At 47.4% G+C, this 16,938-nt stretch overlaps 1 protein-coding gene across 4 annotated transcripts; it reads right to left on the bottom strand.

Annotated features, from left to right (window-relative positions):
* Window positions 1–80: 80 nt before the first annotated feature.
* Window positions 81–15,934, bottom strand: CNIH4 (cornichon family member 4). Of its 4 annotated transcripts, XM_072830132.1 has the most exons (5): window positions 15,785–15,934; window positions 11,951–12,019; window positions 6,679–6,791; window positions 1,559–1,699; window positions 81–283 (listed from the first exon to the last, which is right to left on the bottom strand). In XM_072830132.1, exons 1-5 carry the CDS (start codon window positions 15,851–15,853, stop codon window positions 256–258), a joined length of 420 nt encoding a protein of 139 aa, XP_072686233.1. In that variant the 5' UTR covers window positions 15,854–15,934; the 3' UTR covers window positions 81–255. The 4 variants fall into 4 exon arrangements, with proteins under 4 accessions (XP_072686233.1, XP_072686235.1, XP_072686236.1 ...); XM_072830134.1 differs by lacking the exon at window positions 11,951–12,019 and having other exon boundaries at window positions 15,710–15,884; XM_072830135.1 differs by lacking the exon at window positions 81–283 and having other exon boundaries at window positions 1,559–1,652; window positions 15,785–15,930.
* Window positions 15,935–16,938: the final 1,004 nt, after the last annotated feature.

Genomic DNA, 16,938 nt, shown 5'->3' with positions numbered 1-16,938 from the left:
GATCTTCAACACACAGATGATTAGAAACACGTGTCAGGGTTCGGGCTGAAGTTGAGAACCAGAAATCTACAAAAACTCAATTTGTGTTTTTTTAAATACTTTATATGGTAAAAATACAGCAAAAATATTTTTCTTTTTGTTCAAAGAGGAAAAAATATACTGCTATGGTCACGGTTCTAAGGATGATCTCCGGCGCCTCTGGCTCCTGGGCTGCACTTCGTGGTGCTGGCGGACTCGGACCGCGGCTCCTCAGCTTCAGTCGTTTATCAAGGCTAAAATCATGCTGGGAGGGAAGAAACAAGCGTTACCAGCATCTCCTTAGCAATGTTCCTACAAAGTCTGCTCTATCCGGGTTTGTGCCTCTGAGGCTCAGCAAGGAACACTCATGTCAATAAAAGACAATCGCTGACACGTTTTTTTAAAAAGTATTTCTAATTGGGGCCTCTCCAGGTCCTACTTTTCTTCACAAGACAAAACAAATAACTAGGGTGGGGGTGGGAGGGTGACCTAAAACCAACGCTGGGCTACAGTTCTGAACAAAGAAGCCATGTCCAGAAAACAAAACATTAGTTCTCTAGCCAGACCTTGCATGTGCTGTCCCAAGACCTGGACCCTTGCTCCCCGTCTCCCAGGGTCACACCCCCGCACAGACCGCACAATAGCTAGGAGGGCAGCTCAGGCCTCAGGACGTCTCCAATGTAGGCCCCAACTTTCCTGCCAGGACTCTGTGCTGCCCCAGACGCCACCTATGCAGCCCGACAGTGTGTGATGTATTGCAGTCACTCTACGAAAACCACCATGGCCAATAACAGCAAATTGATTATTTCCTTTTCCTGAAGTCGGCCTTGCTATGCTAAGATTAGAGGACTAGAAACCCCCTTACAACCACTAACGGCATCACTGGTTATCCAAATTTAACCACGCTAAGTGTCCTCCCTGCACAGCACAGATTAACCAGAGTAGCTAACACCTCTGAAACATGTTTACGGGTTAACTACAGCTCACCGCAAACCCAGGTGCTTTAGGTGCATCATCTCACTGAGCCTGGATCACAACAAATGAGGTAGGCACTACTATTCCATTTTCAGATGAGGAAACTGAGGCATAGAGTGCTTAAGAAACTAGCCCTGGGTCACACAGTAAAGGGCAGGGCGTAGACTGCACTAGGCTGGCACCCAGCCCAACACCCAATGCCATCGACTCCAACATTCTCTCAAGAAGATGGGCGTCTCCCCTCTGTAACTCCTCTCTCTGGGAGCACAGCCAGCACCACTCATGACCGGCAGAGAGGCCTGGACACTGGGGAAGGAAGACAAAGCACCTGGTGTGGAGCACACGGACGGCCTGAGCCAGGGAGTAAGGACGCCACAGAGCAGCTCCTGGAGGTCATGCGGCACGCAGATGTGGTGACACGTACAAAATGCACACAGCCATAAGAACTCCGCAGGATCCCCCGAAGCTCTGCATCACCAATGCAAAGTCTTACTAGCCGGGAGCATGTCACCCGCCCAGAGTGGTCCTCGCATATAGGGCAATACCAAGAGAGCCACGAACTCACCTATAAAGATACATGAAGAAACACAGCAGGTGGAAGCCGAGCTTGATCATGGCTTCCTTCATGTGTGACTTCAGCTGCCCCCGGTTGTGGATCTCTGTGGGATCAAACACTCCCATGTTCCCACTCGGCACCATAATGAACCTGGTATGCACACGTTAAAAGGAGAATATAATCAGTATAAATATTCAAACGTACCCAATAACAGCCAACCTTTAAAAGTGAACCAATCAGCAGTCTTCAAGTCAGACCAGATATGGACAGCGTAGCACAACGATGTCACAGGCCACCACATGGTTTTCTTTGAAAGACACAACACTTGTTAATTTGTGCTGTAATTCTCCACCCCCTGAAACAAAGACAGAGATACTCTAGAGAAGGGTATTCTGTGCATCAAGACCCTTTTACCCATCTGTACAAAACTAAACTGGTCATACCTGCAGCCATCTTCCACCTGACACAAAGGACTCCAAACCAAACCAATTTGTTTTTAAAGATTTTATTTATTCATGAGAGACACATATAGAGGCAGAGACACAGGCTCCCCTGTAGGGAGCCCAATGTAGGATTCGATCCCAGGACCCCAAGATCACACACACTCTGAGCCGAAGGTAGATGACCAACCACTGAGCCACCCAGGCGTCCCCAAACCAAACCAATTTTATCAAGGTCTTAGAAACTTCTTTATCTAGAAACTTCTAAAATAATTAATGTAACATATTTTTTTAAAGATTTATTCATTCATTTATTTGAGAGAGAGAACATAAGCAAGCAGGGGGAGAGGGAGAAGCAGACTCCCCATTGAGCACGGAGCCTGACACAGGGCTCGATCCCAGGACCCTGAGGTCATGAGATAAAAACCAAGAGTCAGACACTCAATCTACTGAGCTCCACAGGCACTCCTTAATGCAACATATTTATAAGGAGTAGCATCAAACATATTTATCCCCATTTCACAGAAGACAGTGAAAGACATTCTATGTCCGGTTGGAACACTCATTGGTGGTGCTCCTATTGATCCAGAGAGAACACACCTTTGTCTACAGGTGCGTCAATGGATCCCGGCTCATAGGCACAATTATAGACAAGAGAATGGGAATGATTTAGCCTAAGTGCCACCACAGTAAAAGCAAAATTCAGTTAGGAGACTGTTAAGACTCAAAGTGCAACATCTAGCTTTATGTGACTCTTACAAAAACAGGCCAAGTGCCAGAGGTTAAGTAATAATATTCCAACAACCCAGAAATGTTCTTTTTATAGTGGTGGAGGCCCAACCACCGTGGGACATGAGGAACAGGGCCCACAGATCAGAGCCAAAGAGAAAGGGCACAGCAAGCCGGCAGCTAGCTCTAACTCTGCACCAGTCCAACCCAGCGTTCCCACACACTCAGAAGACGGTCCCATTTTTTAAAAAGCATCTTGACACTATGTTCAACATGCTGAGGAGTCTTTTAGACTTTCGTATTTATTTCATGTCACTCTGCATGTAATAGTGACACAAAACAGTCTCCTTTCCAGATTGATGCCCTTTAACAAGTGAGGAGATCGGATCACTTGGGAGGGTACTCCACTACAAAGTACCTGCACTGCAACCTCCAGTCAGTGCCACTCCCACTAGTCCAACGACGTGTCCAACCTCATGCCACCCTCAACCTCTTCCTGCCACATACACACTTTCTCAACAATGACTTCAGCGAAGTGCCCCCAGAGTTCCACAAATCTCAAACTCTCCCCCCAGCCCTGCAGCCCATCCAGAGCTGAATGGAGGGTCTAGACAACATCTCAGCCCCATCTCTGCTAAGAGGTTTATCCTCCAGTGACTCCCAGGAAACCCAACAGCACTGTCACCATTTGCCTGGGGCTCCTTCCAGACGTCTATCTCTTCTGTACCCTTCACAGGCCACCTCCCCACCTAGTGCCACTTCCACGGAGGTCTCTGCATTCCTGCATCCCAAACCCAGTGCAGCGCCCCCGGCTCACCCCCGGCTCTAACGGGCCTCTCTACCTCCTGGCTCTTCTCCACAATCCAATCCGTACTACACAACGCTTTCAGAAAAATCTTTCCAAAGATACTTGACTTTATCAACTTAGCTACTCAAAAACATACAGACCAATGATGATACATTAAAAGGTCCTCGATTTCCTTAGCCATTAGGGAAATGTAAATCAAAACCACAGTAAAACATGTCACCCAGCAGGATGGCTAAAAATAAAAAGACACAGGAGCACCTGGCTGGCTCAACTGGAAGGGCATGCAACTTTTGATCTCAGCGTCCTGAGTTGAAGGCCCATGCTGGGCATAGAGATGACTTAAACAAAAATAAATCTAAAAAAGAAAGACACACAACAACAGGTGTTGGGGAGGATATGGAGAAACCGGAACCCTGGCACATAGCTGGCAGGAATGGGAAATGGTACTTTCAAACACCTAAGTGGTTCTTTCAAAGGTTAACATAAAGGTAACATATGACCCAGCAATTCCACCCCAGGAAAAATGGAAACGTAACATCCACGCAAAAAAAATGCACACAAGTGTTCACAGGAGAACTATTCCCAATAGCCAAAAAGTAGACAATTCCAATGTCCATCAACTGCAAACGGACAAGATGTGTTCTGTCCGTACAGTGGACAGGGTGAAAAACCACAACCTGCCACCCATGGAAGAACCTTGAAAACATAATGCTGAGTAAAAAAAGCCAGTCACAACAGAGCCCATACTGAGCGCTCCATAGGACGCATCTGTACAGAACAGGTCATCATATGAGACACAAAGTAGACTGCTGGGTGCCTGAGGCCAGAGGAGGGGAGGGCAGGACAAGGAGGCTGCCAGCCGGTGTAGGGCTTTCTTCTGGGGTGAAGACCCTGTGCTAAATTAAATACACTGTGACAATGGTTGCTCAAACCTATAAATATACTAAAAACACTGAAGAGAATACTTTCAACAGGTGAACTTTGTGCTCCGGGTACTCATATTTATACATAAACTCCTTGGACGAATGTTCCAGACTCTCTGACGACTCCCTCATCTATGTGGCTGCCACCTGTCCAGTCCTTACACATGCCTGTGCATCTCAGCCCGCTCCCCCACCCATCATGCCTCACCCATCCTGCCGGCTCTGCTCCCACACCCACTTCTGGAGAGGGCCCCGGGGCACACCCACACGGCTCTCCTCCCAAACAGGGTCTCATCACTCATCAGGCACCTTTGCCTGCCTCTTCGGGAAGCAACTTGTCTTGTGATTGCCTCTGTCCTGAGGAAGAGTCCACTTCAGATGTCTGCATCCCCAAGAGCATAAGGTACAGACGTCTGAAGAGAAGAAAGGATCCATCTGTTGATTTAACCTTTTTGAAGAAAAGGTAAATTTGTGAACAGCAGTCACTGCCATCATCAGGGTAATAAACCCACATGATCTCTGTGGTTACAGGAAACGATCTGTGGACTTTGTCATCCCTCCAGTAAAATCAGAGCCTCCCACTACAGTCTGTACTATGTACACGGGAGACGTGGCCAAGCCCACTCTTCCTCTGGCACATGCTCGGATCCTGTGGAAGGAAGATGGTGCGCTCTCGGGTATCGCTAAGATCCAGCCTCAGATGTTCCCATGCTCACTCCCACACTCATGTTCTGCTCACTTGGACCACAGGGATACCGAGCAGGGCTCAAGGTCTATGTGAGATGGCACCACAGATGGGTCAGGGCCCCGTGCTGCTAGCTGAGCTCAGGTCAGGGTGTTGGTCTAGGGATGACCATGGGAGAGCAACAAGAAAAGGAAAACAAAAAGTGATTCTTTCTCTCTGGGAAAAAGGTATAGAGATTTCAAATCTCTTCCCTAGCTCAGGTTCTCATCTCACAATCTTTATATATAAATTCATTCCCCCAAACCCACTCACACTTCCTCATCCTCATGGCATTCCATCACACGTGCTCCAAGCCTCTCCCTACCCTTCCTTTATTCTTTTGCCTTAGCCTTTTTTTTTTTTTTTTTAAGATTTATTTATTCATGAGAAAGACAGAGTGAGACAGAGACACAGGCAGAGGGAGAAGCAGGGTCCCTGCAGGGAGCCTAATGCAAGATTTGATTCTAGGACCCCGGGATCACAACCTGAGCCCAAGGCAGATGCTCAACCGCTGAGCCAGCCACGTGCTCCTGTCCTCCTTATCCTAACTGCACTTTTAAAAAATCACATGTATGGGGTGCCGGGCTGGCTCAGTAGGAAAAGCATGTGACTCCTGATCTTGGGTGGTGAGTTTGAGCCCTACATTAGATGCAGAAATTACTAAAAAATAAAATTAATAAATAAACCTTAAAAAAATTAAAAATCAGGGCACGTAGGTGGCTCAGTGGTTCAGCATCTACCTTTGGCTCGGGTCGTGATCCCGGAGTCCTGGGATTGAGTTGCACATCGGGGTCCCTATGGGGAGCCTGCTTCTCCCTCTGCCTATGTCTCTGCCTCTCTCTGTGTTTCTCGCATGAATAAATAAAATATTTTTTAAAAATTAAAAATCACATATATAAAGATCAGCTGATGAATGATTTTACCCCTCCCCCCAAAAAAAACCTAGATAAAAGTAAAATTTTAAAAAACCGGAAACTTAGCAGAAGAGTAGCACACTGAAAATCATCCCAGGTTTGTCAAGATGATCCCAAAGTTCTTCAAAAGAAAATGTATATTGTGCAAGTGCCCTACTTCAGTTAAGCTCGGCACTACATCAGTTAATTCTGATGTTATCCAGTCTACAGACTTTAAAATGAAATTCTCTCTGGAGCGTTCCAAGTATACTCTAATTAAAATCTGCAGATATAAATAACAAGAATTATATATTCTTGGACTTTTGATCATTCTTACAGGAAAACACACAAGTTCTTAGATATCACAACTAAACATTCCATATTTCTTAATTTTACATATGTAACTTTGTGTTTCTGCCACAAGAGTGGGGCCAAGCACACTGCTGCTTGCCTGGTACACCAAAGTAAACAAAAATGTATATTGATTTAGTGTAGCACTCTGTGGTCATTTATTCCATGACTGGCACATATTTTATTGCAGAAGAAAAAGCTATTAAATTTTTAAAAATTTTTCTTTAAACTGCTGTGATGCAGTGAACAGACTACACTCACCGATATATATTCCAGGTGGCAGCAGGCAAGTTGAGGAGGAAGATGAACCAGTGCAGTGAGACGAGCATGAGTACGGTGATGACGGTGTGGCCGATCAATTCTGGGATCACCCACTATAAGAAGGGAACACAGTATTACATCTCCCTATTGTGTTCTTCCAGGATTTGTGGGTTATCTGAAGCTAAATCAATGAATACACCAAGAATTTACAAGCTCATGTTTCAAGATTATTTTTAGACTTGGATGACCCAGATCTATATACTGCTGTAACTGCTTACCCCACACAAGTACTACAGGGCACAGCTTAAAAATAATGCCCTTAAATTTCAAGGATGTTTTATCCTAAGCAAAGGTACAGATTCATCCACGAAGAAGGTATGAATGACACTGGGGGTGGGGGGTGGGGTATCATTTACTTTCTAGTCCAGTGTCTGTACTAAAGCCTCTTACTCTAATTTTTTTTTTTTTTTTTTTTAGATTTTATTTATTTATTCACGAGACAGAGCAGAAACACAGACAGAGGGACAAAGAAGCAGGCTTCCTGCAGGGAGCCCAATGTGGGACTCGATCTCAGGACCCCGGGATTACAACCCGAGCCAAAGGCAAACGCTCCACCACTGAACCACCCAGGTGCCCCTAATTTGGTGTAGTTTATATTCAAATATACACTGCCTTGCATGCAAGTCAGAATATCAATCTTAAACATTTTCCAATCTCCAGAATCCTGAGAGAAATCATTTCACATTCGCATTTACACACTCATACACACACATACACACACACACACAAATACTTTAGCAGCTTACATTAACAACTCAAAGTTGAACAAATACGGTAATGAACCAGGGTACCAGAACACCAGCCTACTGGCTCTACAGCACGCACTGCCCTCTGTGTGCTCTCTCTGTTAACTGACCAATATTCTAGTTCTCATGACCAAGAACTATTACAGCAGGTCCTCCCTTTACCAATAACCTTCCTCTGAGTAGAGACTTTTTTTTTTTTTTTTAAGATTTTATTTATTTATTCATGAGAGATACAGAGAGAGGCAGAGAGACAGGCAGAGGGAGAAGCAGGCCCCATGCAGGGAACCCGACGTGGGACTCGATCCCAGGTCCCCAGGATCACACCCTGGGCTGAAGGCAGTGCTAAACCTGAGCCACCTGGGCTGCCCTAGACTTTTCTTTTAAAGGAAGTTAATAGTAATACTTATGCACATACAAACTGGCAATCCCCACTTGCAGAAACTAGAAACACTCAGAGAGGTTAAGTAATTTGCCCAAGGTCATAAAGCTACTTCCTGGTGGAAAAATATGGTATAAACCCAAACACACTGCCCCCGGGGCTCTCACATTTAGATTTTAGAGACATTTTTAGAACAAAGAAGGGATTTGCTAAACCTAACTTGCAATCAACTGGAACTTTTCAGTATGTAATACAGATTTTTAAAAGTCTAACCAAGAGAGTATAATGCTGACAAGCGTGAGTTGCAGAGTCAAACCTGGACTGGAATTCCTGCTCTATCCCACAGATTAGTTTAGCAATCTTAGGAAAGGTCACCTACCCTGAGCCGTGATTCTCTCATCTGTAAAATGGAGATGATGATCCCTGTTGTACAGTTAGAGGAACAGCATGGGTGAGCCACAGGCAGAGCAAGCACTCTGGAAGCGGCAGGGAGGTCACTGCCACCAGGGTCTGTGCCCTCCACCCACAGAGCAGTAGCTTTCGAACTTTCTTACCTTGTTTTACACTGACACAGACTGGAAGCAAAAGTTTTAGAAAGGGATACTTAACATTATTAGGCTTGCCTTACTGATGTTCAACCAAACCCTATGTTTCCATTCTCTTCCCTCTTTAGTTATATGTTCTTTTCCTAACTCGCTCTCGGAATACCAGCACTAGGCTTGTAGCCCCCAGCTGGAGCCTGGAACATTCTGCTGTGGAGTAACTTGATGGCACAAGAGAGAATGCCTACAGAACTGGCTTCCAGGCACCCCAGCAGCCCTATAGTGAAGTCTATCTACCAATCAGTCGGTCAACAGCCTGGACCATGCATGAAGCCTCCAGCAAGTATTTCAGTGATTTACCCTTAAGGACAGCCAGATGAGGGGGGATCCCTGGGTGGCTCAGCGGTTTGGCGCCTGCCTTTGGCCCAAGGCGTAATCCTGGAGTCCCAGGATCAATTCCCACATCGGCTCCCTGCATGGAGCCTGCTTCTCCCTCTGCGTCTCTGCCTCCCTCTCTCTCTCTCTGTCTCTCATGAATGAATGAATAAAATCTTAAAAAAAAAAAAAAAAAGGACGGCCAGATGGACAGACAGCCATGTACCAGAAATTGAGGAAAGCCTCCAATATGAAAGGGAAAAACACAAAGGGAAAGAAGCTTGGAGGGAACAGATATCATGTAGGGAGTAGACGGAAATTTCAAAACTACTGTAATCAAGATTCTCAGCTAAGAAACTCAAACTTGAGCCAAGAAAACAAGCTCTTAGAAACTAAAACTTGATGTAAATGGTGTGCACACTAGGGAATCAGAAGAGGGTGTGGAGGAGGGAAGCCTGGGTGGCTCAGCAGTTAAGCGCCTGCAGCCCAGGGGTGATCCTAGAGACCCAGGATCGAGTCCCACGTTGGACTCCCTGCATGGAGCCTGCTTCTCCCTCTGCCTGTCTCTCTGCCTCTCTCTGTCTCTCATGAATAAATAAATAAAATCTTTAAAAAAAAAAAGTATGGAGGAAATTTTGAAACAAAAAAGGAAAAAATTGAAAGCATAAAAATTTTTAAAAAAGAACAGGCAGATAATCCAGCAGATGAATTATCCAGAGTGTGAAAGTTGTTGAAAGGGAAAGGGGGGTTGATTTTATCAAAGAAAGAATGGAACTCACAGGCCAAAAGAGCCAGCAGATGGCTGAAACAGTGCATGAAACGGGCCTCCACAAAGGTACACAAAGGTTTACCACTGCAAAATTCCCAAACACCAAGGATAAAAGATTCTAAAACTTCTGGAGAGGATTAGGGGGAAAAAGATGGGGGCAGGGGGAAGGATGCACATGAAAGGATAAAAAATCAAAACAGCATCATCCTGCCTGATGCGAACACTGGATGTCAGAAGACCACTGACCAATATCTTTCAAACTCTGAAAGAGAATCTTTGCTACCCAGAACTGCTACACTCAGAGAAACTCTCTCTCTAGAGTAAGGACAAGACATTCCCAAACACAGCAAGGCCTCCAAATTTGGTCCCCATGTAATGTATCTCAAGAATCTACGCCAGCAAGACAGCAGGAGGCCAGAAGAAAGGACAACATGACTTCCAAGGGTCCCAGGATGTGGGCTGTGGGATCGGCCTGGAAGCGGCGAGTCCAGAGCACAGCAAGATGAGAGTGATCTCAAGGAGAAAGGTAACCTGGAAAAGAGCTCACCTGATAGGTTATTTTAATGTTTCCCATGGAGAAAATAGCACTGAAAAGCTTTAAAGATGTATTTGAAAAGATTTCATAACACGTAAGTGAAAACTAAGGAAATTTTAAGATTTTAAGATTTTATTTATTCATAGAGATACACATTGAGAGAGAGCAAGAGAGAGGCAGACACACAGGCACAGGCAGAGGGAGAAGCAGGCACCATGCAGAGAGCCCGACGTAGGACTTGATCCGGGGTCTCCAGGATCACGCCCTGGGCTGCAGGCGGCGCCACCAGGGCTGCCCAAGGAAATTTTTTAAATGTAGCAATTATTAACACTGGGAAAGAGAAACCTATCCAGAAAAACAGGAAAGAAAGAAAAATATGATCACTGTCTACTATGAGACTCAGTAATAAAAAATATTTAGTATATTATCATTAACAGTATATTGTAACAATATAAACACTGAATATCAATTTAACTCAAAAAAGAAAACGTTTAGGGAAGGGGGTATCTAAGAACGAAATCTTGTCATAGTGACTCATAAATCAATAGATGACATTTAAAACTGATAAAACAAGAAACAGCAGTATGGGCATATAAAAGAATATATGGATATAAACATCAGAAAAAAAAATTAATGGCTCAAGTGTGGAAGTCAGCTGACCCCAAAAAGTATGACAGGTCAGAATCAGAGCAATCAGGAAGGGATCTGGTTTTCAGTGTAAGCTTTGTAGAACCTTTGACTGTAGTTGTGTTCAAGTATTACCTTCACAAAAGTAAAAATTAACATTAAAAAAAGATTTAAGTTCAAACTGAAGGAGTAACTTTCTCAAAAGAATCTAGGTAATCTTCTATTTCAATTTCTATTTTTTATAAAAGAAAAGCCACTTAAATGCCCCCTAAAATATTAAGTAAGCAAGAAATATAAACAGAAATACAACCCATTTGGTAAATATATATAACCATTCTTTGGAAGATGAGGAGGCCTGAAACCAATACAATATAGATTACATCTCAGTGTCTTAAAAAGTCTTAAAGTATGGCAGATAACTACAAAATCTTTTATTTAGAGCTATCATTGTATTAAACCACATCCTAGAAAATTCAAAATAAAGAAAACAAGAGGAGGAGGAGTATTGTTTACTAGAAATTTTAATTTTCCATGTGTGGTTTTTTCCCTCTTGGGCCAGAGAGACCTAAGTAGATGAAGAGGTGAAAAGACACATGGGAATAATTTTTAGGTCAAGCCCAAAGCACTTCTCAGTATTTACTAAATTGTTATATGAACTTTTATCCAGAAAGCTCTTCTGTCTACGCAGCCCATAAAGTGAATCAGGACTGTGTTCCCTTGTTCCCTATTTCTAGACAAACCCTGCAACTCAGAATATTCTTGCCAACATAAAGATCTGACTATATACCAAAGGTAAAATGACCTTGAAACAGATCAACTCATTAATTCCACTTCTCAGCAACCCACGAAAAAAAACATCATCTTTTATGCAACAAAAACCAGACTAAGCTTTTTGGTCATGGGCAGGAGGATGGTAAATACAATTACCCTCATAATGATAACGAGCCTTTCCCTCATAAAGTTCTCATGGGCACAGGTTCAAGAAAGAAACACAGTAAAGAAACAAAATTTCCAGCAAGTTCTTCTACAGGATCTAAAGTACTGCAAAAACACAGTAGCTCTACAGACATTCCAAAAAATGAGAAGCAATATGTACTTTAAAATCAAATATAAAAAAAAAATAAAATAAAAATAAAAAAATAATAAAATAAAATATACATGTGCTGGTTTATCTAGAATAATCTGTAACGCAGAAAATGGAGAACCACCTTCAGTGCCAGAAAATAAGAAATGTCTTACCTTGTTTAATTTTGAGCAACATGATCTAGCATTAATGTAATCACATTCTAAATCAGACAATGTAATTATCTGAGGATCAAGATAAGGAATTATAAGATTTCTTTTAAAACAACCGTTTTTAAGTTTAGAAAGAAACCCAACTGCAACGCAGAATTAGATTTGACTTGAAAAAATTTGTTATTTCTGTAAAGTTCACTCATTAGACAACTAAATATTCTCATTATATTCCTTCACCAAAATATTTTCCCAAAATAATCTTATTATGCTCAATTCTAAAGTGACCCATATGAGAACATTCAACTGGAGTTCCTTAAAAGTCAAACAGTGTGGAAAATGAGACCCCTGAAGACAATTTAAATATGAAAACCTGAATTACCAAAGTAGGAAAATAGTGTTAATTTATGATAGATCCATAAAATGTCTTTGAAGATTCCAGGTGTGAAAAAAGAAAAGATACAAAATTGTCAATATAGTATGGTACTATGTTAGCACTGGTTATGTCTCCTTACAAATGATCTGTCTTCCTATTATTTTTCTCTATTTCCGAAACCTTCCACATTAAACATACTTTATATTAGAATTAAGCAAAAAACGGTATTCAGTATCAAATGTAAACTCATAAAAACATGAGAGCAGACAGAAACAGAAGGAAAAGTCCTCAACCGAATGATACTATGATACAACGCCCGAGATTTGCATAAAATGCTCCACCATCACCCCCCCCCCCTTCTGCCCCAGGAAAGGACAAAGCAAAATGCTGGTATAGTGCATTCGTGAGCAAAAGAAACACAGGGTTTTTTACATTATACTCTCTGATTTTATACTTGAAAATGTCCACTGAAACAAGTAAAAATAAATGTTCTCACCTAAATTCTAAACATTTCCATATGGTCATTACCCCTAACACTTCAACACAAGTCAAACTCATCACTTTCTTCACAAATTGTTTCACTGCCAAATGTGTTTTCTCTCTTGTCGATGACACAACCACCATTTGCCCAGGCTCAAAACATGGCTCAAATTATTTGTCTTCTGTTTCATAGCCCACAACCAGTCATCAGCAGGTTGGGGCAATCCCTTCCTCCTCATTCTCCAGTTAGTCCCTCCTTTCACTTGCTCACAGTCAAGCAGTGTTGCAAACCCACATGGGCCCATTCCCCAACGGTCTGCCTTCCAGTCTTCGCATTTCCAACCTACTCTGCAGTTTCAGCTCCCTAAAACACCATCTGTGTCAAAAATGTTCAACAGTTCCCTATAGCCTAGAGGATAAAAGTGAAAGCCCTCCCTGCCTTAGAACTCAGAAGCCCTTCAAAACTGGCTGATCCAGCCTTCCCCACCAGACCTTCTACCACCAAAATCAAGCATGTCCTCCAGATAGTCCAGAAATGCCATAAACTCTTCACTTTTGCTCCTGCCTGATTTTGAATATCCACCCTTTCCTTCTGTGCATATTCTTCGTGGTACAAAGTCCACGAAAACCTCTAACCCTACAGAACCTCTACCCTGACCACTTTCTACCTCTTCCCTCTATACTAAGCTAGTACAACTATCCAAAAATACTGTAATACAACATGCTAATTTCATCAAAACACACCCTAAACATACCTGAATGTTTAAGTCAAATATTCCACCTAATGTTTTCCTATGTACATAATAAACTGGTAAAGTCCATGGCTATTTCAAATGATCAAGCCTAGTTTTCCAAAGTGCAAATACAGAAATCTTTCATTTCTCTGTAAATCCCAGTTCCTTACAGTGCCAGTCATGGGAAGGACACATGTCGTCAAAACTTAGGCCCATGATTCTGCTAGTTCAGTCAGTTCCAAACCTAATAAAACCCAAAGTCCTCCCTCGACTGACTGGCTCTGCAGGCACAGCACATGAGTCTTCATCCAGCCGTTGTGAATTCCAGCCGAGCTTGGAGTATATAATAAAATCTTAAAACACAAAACATAATCAACTCAAGGTTCTCCCCACTATAACTCATGAGTGCAGGGGACAAGTGCAGCTGAACTGGGGCAGGAGAGGCAGGCAGGGTGCTGGGTGCTGAACCCACGCTCTGGCTGTGCACACCCAGAGCTGAGAAGGAAACATGTCCCATTATAAAGACAAGAACTGAGGCTGAGATCCGTGCACAGTACTGTGGACAGTAAACGTGAAAAAGTAAGGCGTCCTGACTGCAAACTCCACACTACAAGGTCATGCTGGCTGCACAGGCTACAACTACCCTATGCCGGGGCACGCTGGCCAACAAAACGTTGACTTCGATCACAAAGCACATGTTGCACATGAATTCCAAAGAAAAAACGATACAGCTCGCAGGTGTTCTAACATTTTAATGACTTCAACTGGATGGTGCATGGCGACTAAGACTGGATGAGAGCAGAGTGCGGGTCCAACCATCACGCACCGTCCTGGACACCAGTCTGGGGACCAGCACCGGGACAAGTTTCCCACGCGGGCGCTGCTTCGGAACAGACACACGCGAAAACGACCCCGCCGTCCCTTCTGCACAGCCTCCCAGCACCGGGCTGCTCCCCCCCCCTCCCACCCCCCCCACCCCCCCCCCCGCAGCCTCCCACCCCCCACAGGGTTGCTTGGCCCTGACCCACCCCCGCGTGGACCCCTGCACAGCTCCCCTAGAACAGGGCTGCTCCCTCCCCAGAGGACCCCGCCCCCCCTTGCACGGACCCTCTCAGGTGCCCCCCCAGCACAGAGCTGATCCGCCCCCACCCACACGGACCCCCAGCACAGGGCTGCTCCCCCCGCAGGCCCCCCCTGCATGCCCCGCCCCCCCAGCAGGCCCCCCTGCACGCCCCACCCCCCAGCACAGGGATGCTCCCCCCGCAAGCCCCCCTGCATGCCCCGCCCCCCCAGCAGGCCCCCCTGCACGCCCCACCCCCCAGCACAGGGCCGCTCCCCCGCAGGCCCCCCTGCATGCCCCGCCCCCCCAGCAGGCCCCCCTGCACGCCCCACCCCCCAGCACAGGGCCGCTCCCCCGCAGGCCCCCCTGCATGCCCCGCCCCCTCAGCAGGCCCCCCTGCACGCCCCACCCCCCAGCACAGGGCCGCTCCCCCCGCACGCCCCCCTGCATGCCCCGCCCCCCCAGCAGGCCCCCCTGCACGCCCCACCCCCCAGCACAGGGCCGCTCCCCCGGCAGGCCCCCCTGCATGCCCCGCCCCCCCAGCAGGCCCCCCCTGCACGCCCCACCCCCCAGCACAGGGCCGCTCCCCCGGCAGGCCCCCCTGCATGCCCCGCCCCCCCAGCAGGCCCCCCTGCACGCCCCACCCCCCAGCACAGGGCCGCTCCCCCCGCACGCCCCCCTGCATGCCCCGCCCCCCCAGCAGGCCCCCCTGCACGCCCCACCCCCCAGCACAGGGCCGCTCCCCCCGCAGGCCCCCTGCATGCCCCGCCCCCCAGCACGGGGCTGCCCCGCCCGCCCGCCCCGCACTTCGCCCGCGTCCCAGGCTGGGCCCGGCCGCCAAGGCCTCCCGAGGTCCCGCGGCGCTCCGACAAGGGCGGCGGCGACTGTCGCCCCCAGCGACCACAGGCGGCCCGTGGCGGCCGCTCACCGGGCGCCCGGACGCAGAGGTCCCCGCGGCCCGCCAGGGAGGCCCGCCGCTCTGCCGCTCAGGGCCGGGCCGGTGCGCGGCGGCGGCGGCGGCTGCGGCCTCCCAGGCCCGGCCCCCCCCTGCGAGGCCGTCCTCCCGCCCGGCTCGCCGCCCCACTCCCGGCCGGGCCGCCCGTGCCCCCGCGCACCTGCCCGGCCCCGCCTCAGCCCCATTCCCCGGGCGCCGGGCCCGGCCGGCCTCCGCCCGCCTCAGGCAAGGATACGAAGTACACCGAGAGGAAGATGAGCGCGCAACAGTCGAGGAGAGAGAAGACGAACACCACCGCCTCCATCCTCCGCCGCCGCTCCTTCCGTCAAACCAGCCCCGGCGCCCGCCGCGCCGCCCGCCCCTGATAGGCCCTCGTCCGGCCGCTGGAGCGCGTCGCACGGGCGCCGACACACGGCATGCCGGGAAATGTAGTCGGCCCCCGAACCCCCGGCCGCCGTCGTTCCGACGCATGCTGGGAAGTGTAGTTCGTGAGCACGACCCCCGGCGCTGAGGAAGTACGGGAGCCTACGGTCAATCTGATGCGTCCCGGAAATTGTGACGAGAATCAGCGAGCATTGGCTGGACCTGGTAATCTGCTGGGTACCCAGTACAACTTGTTATCATGGGCAGTGTCTCTTTTAGTTTCCGCGTGAGGCCCACTAGGTCCTCCCCGCCCCCGGGCCACGCCAAGAGGCTGTCCTGCCAAAGCCCGGGTCCACCCGCAACGACCCTTGGCTTGCCGGCGGACACCTGCCCTTTCCTGATCTCGGTTTCTCCGGGGCTTTCACGGTCCCTTGCTTGTGTTACAGCAACGATTCTCTGCACTCTAGGTTTTAGGATTCTCACTCAGCAAGTACGTATTGACTCCACCCCCAGTACCTGCCGGGACCTGCCCTACGCCCGCCCGCGATGCGCGATGCGCGATGCAGGAAGGTGCGAGGCAGGTGGCTCAGCGGTTGAGCATCTGCCTTGGGCTCAGGGCGTGACCCCGCGGTCCCAGGATCGAGTCCCGCATCGGGCTCCCTGCATGGAGCCTGCTTCTGTCTCTGCCTCTCTCTCTGTCTCATGAATAAGTAAATAAAAATCTTAAAGAAATGTGCCACGCAAACTAAGCAGTAAGTGGAGACCAGATAGAGGGGAAAGGTTTCTTTAAAGGCAAATTATGGGATCCCTGGGTGGCGTAGCGGTTTGGCACCTGCCTTTGGCCCAGGGCGCGATCCTGGAGACCCGGGATCGAATCCCACGTCAGGCTCCCGGTGCGTGGAGCCTGCTTCTCCCTCTGCTTGTGTCTCTGCCTCTCTCTCTCTCTCTCTCTCTCTGTGACTATCATAAATAAATAAAAATTAAAAAAAATATAAAGGCAAATTATACCAAAAGGCATACATTCAT

Source organism: Canis lupus, chromosome 6 (assembly GCF_048164855.1).
Source record: "Canis lupus baileyi chromosome 6, mCanLup2.hap1, whole genome shotgun sequence".
In the NCBI taxonomy this organism is placed as follows: domain Eukaryota; kingdom Metazoa; phylum Chordata; class Mammalia; order Carnivora; family Canidae; genus Canis; species Canis lupus.
Note: the sequence above shows the minus strand (reverse complement) of the source record. Positions and strands in the feature narration are given on the sequence as shown.